This window comes from Fonticula alba (assembly GCF_000388065.1).
Source record: "Fonticula alba strain ATCC 38817 unplaced genomic scaffold supercont2.2, whole genome shotgun sequence".
Classification (NCBI taxonomy): Eukaryota; order Rotosphaerida; family Fonticulaceae; genus Fonticula; species Fonticula alba.
Genome location: NW_009242972.1, coordinates 1,985,639 through 1,988,539, shown reverse-complemented (window position 1 = coordinate 1,988,539; position 2,901 = coordinate 1,985,639). Strand labels below are relative to the sequence as shown.

Here is a 2,901-nt window from a genome sequence, read left to right as displayed (position 1 = left end):
CCCCCCCCTCCCCACGCCTGGTGTCAGCAGGGCCCTCCCCACACACACGAGCGGGCTCTCTCCACGCTGACCGAAAAGCTGTCCCGCGTCGACAAGAAGCCCCGGCCGCCGAAGCCGACGGCGAAGGCCGACAAGTCGGCCGGGCCGAAGGCCCCGAAGGGCGGTGCCGCCGCTTCCGCGGCCGGCGGCGCGGCCCCGGCGTCAGCCTCCTCGGGTACGGCCCCTGCGACGGGCCCCCCGGCCGGGTCGGCCTCTGGCGGCGCTCCTGGCCCCAAGGCCCGCAATGAGGGTGGCAAGGCTGCCGCCTCCGGGGGCTCGGGCACCGCGGCCCCCTCGCGCGCCAAGGAAACCTCCTCCAAAAAGCGCCCCGCCTCCTCGGCCTCCGCCGACCAGTACGTTCCCGGGCTTGGTACCACGCGTCGGACATGTCCCCCCGCCCCCTCGCCTGCTCCCTCTGCGGCTTGGCCCCCTTCCTGCGCCGGGGGAAAGTGTCGGACGCGCCCCCGGCGACAGGGACAAAGTCGCCGGAAAAAAAAGAAGCAGGACAAAGCCGCGCATGCACGCACACCCAGCACTAACCCCCTGTCTCTGCCTCGGGCTCCAGAAAATCCGGCGCCTCCGCGTCCGACGCCCCGGCCGCCAAGCGCCCCAAGAGCGCCTCGCAGCCGGGGGCCCAGTCGCAGGGCACGCAGGCGCCAAATGCCGCGGCCGGCGCCTCGCAAGCCCCCAAGCGCAAGGCCGCGCCGGCCAGCAAGAAGCCCGCGCGCAGTGTGTCCTCCTCGCCGGCCCCCGCCCCCGGGCCGCCGGTCCCCAGCATGGTCCCCAATTTGCCGATCATCGGCCAGCCGCTGGTGACCAATGTCCTGCCGGCGCCGGCCGACCCGGCGGCCGAGCCGTCCTTCTCCGTTTTCCACATCACCTCCCCGTATCCCGGTGTGCCGCCACGCTTCTTGGACTTGAGCAAATTCAGCACACAGCTGTCGAACCAGCCCCGGCCGGAGGCCTCCCGGCCCGGTGAGCCGGACCCGGACGACCTCCTCTCCCTGCCGGCCTTCAGCAATCTCGGTGCGTGCGGGCGGCCGGGCCGGGCCCTTGCTCCTGGCCTTCCCCCCCCCCCTCCCCCTCCCGCATGGGGAGGAGCAGAGGCGGGAGTAAGACGCCACACGGCCGCGGGCAATGTCGACACCGTGACTGACCACTTTTTTTGCCCCCCCCCCTTTGGGAGCGCAGCCAAGCTCGCGCGGCAACTTCGCGGCACGGACCCGGACCCCCATGCCGCGGGGTCGCTGGAGCCGGGCCTCCTGCTCCGCCAGCCGGCGGCCGAACGCCCGGCCGCCTCGAGCCCCCTGTCCATCGCCCTGTCGGTCAGCTCCTCGGACCCGAACCACATCATCGCAGCCGGGGCGGCGGCCTCCGAGCGCCAGGCCCGGGCACGGCTCTTCCTCGGCCGCGACGCCGAGGGCCGGTCCCCGCCGGAGTTCAACCACATCCCGCGGCTGCTGCCGCGGCGGCTCATCCTGCCGGAGGGCAGCGCCCTGGCCCTGCCGCTGCTGGATGACATCGCCAATGCCGACCAATTGCCGGAGATCAGCCTCAACCTGGCCACCCAGCTGCCCGACCAGCTGGCCCATGTGAACACCCGGGCCCCGGTCATGTCGGCCCTGCGCTCGCGCGACCTGGACGCCCTCAACGCCGAAACCATCCAGTTCATCGAGCGGAACAACGACATGCGCGGGGCCGTCCGGCGCCTGTACCGGACCCTGGCCGGGGATTACACCAATGGGCCGCTCTTTTCGCCGGCGGACCGCCGGCGCCCGCTCCCCTCGCCGGAGGAGGTGACCCGCGCGCTGCGCGCCGCCGGGGCCGAGGCCGCCGCCGCCGTCGCCGCCGCCGCCGCCCCGGGCGGCCGGGCTCGCGGGGCCGCCGCCTCGGCCGAGGCCGCCCTCCAGACGGTGCCGCGCTTGGCCGAGATCCTCAGCGACCCGGTGGGGGCGGGGCTGGGGCCGCTGTCGCCGCCGCCGCCGCTGGCCGGCGAGGCATTGGCCAAGGCGAACTTCGTGCGCGACCCGGCCGCCCTGGCCTCCTTGACGCACCTGTGCCTGCGGAGCATGGCCGCTTCGGAGTCCGTGGTGGACTCGCTGCTCAAGACCCGGTCCCTGGCGTACCACGCATGCTCCAGCCGTGCGCGCATTGTTCGCGTGGTGAAGAAGGTCAAGCGCACCGGGGCCACGGTGTCCGGCGGTGTCGGCACCAAGAGCGAGGCCGGCGCCCCCGCGGGCCGTGGCGGCGCCGGCGGCGGCGCCGGCCCGCCATCGGACCACGGCAAGTAGTCGCGCCTGTGCGCGCTTTTGCTGTCGCCAGCACCGCGCCCAGTCCCAGCCTTTGAGAATACATGTAACAAGATACGGGCGGCTGTGTGCCGGGGGGGGGGGGGCGGGGGGAGAACCAACCGACCGGCGGACGGGGGGCCACACGGCGAGACCGCCACCTCTCACTGCTTTCCCTGCTTGAAGCGCTTGTGCTGCTGGCGTTTCCCGGCGTTGGTCAGCTGGTGCTTGGCGCTGCGCGCTTGCTGGGACTTGTGCTGCTGGGCCTGGGTGAAGCGCGACCTCAGATAGCTGGCGGTCCGGGTGTCGCCCAGGACACTGTCCACCAGGCTGGTGGCCCGCTGACGCCGGGTCAGGCGCCGGTAGTAGCCCGTGGCTCCGCCGATGACCGTGCCCATCTGGAAGTGCTTCGGCAGCTTGCGGCTCTCCCGGCCGTAGTGCAGCTTCGGGTCGAGGTACGCACGCATGCGGATCACCTGCAGGTCGCGGCGCATCTCCGGCGTCAGCTCCGGCGACCGCATGCCGAAGTGCGTCTTCAGGGTGTCGGAGGGCTGTGTGGCCGGCGGCGGGGGGG

General features: G+C 73.3%; 2 protein-coding genes across 2 annotated transcripts in view; one reads left to right on the top strand and one right to left on the bottom strand.

The window, feature by feature from the left end:
* Positions 1–2,330, top strand: part of H696_01442 (hypothetical protein) — a gene marked incomplete at both ends in the record, with an annotated part of 2,817 nt that extends 487 nt beyond the window's left edge. The window contains 3 exons of the mRNA XM_009495339.1: positions 52–392; positions 605–1,065; positions 1,231–2,330. Coding sequence (XP_009493614.1) covers positions 52–392; positions 605–1,065; positions 1,231–2,330 — 1,902 coding nt within the window. The remainder of the gene's footprint in view (positions 1–51; positions 393–604; positions 1,066–1,230) is intronic.
* A 161-nt stretch (positions 2,331–2,491) lies between these two features.
* H696_01441 (hypothetical protein) lies at positions 2,492–2,848 on the bottom strand (the record flags this gene model as incomplete). Its single annotated transcript, XM_009495338.1, has 1 exon — positions 2,492–2,848. One exon carries the CDS (start codon positions 2,846–2,848, stop codon positions 2,492–2,494), a length of 357 nt encoding a protein of 118 aa, XP_009493613.1.
* Between the last annotated feature and the right edge of the window lie 53 nt (positions 2,849–2,901).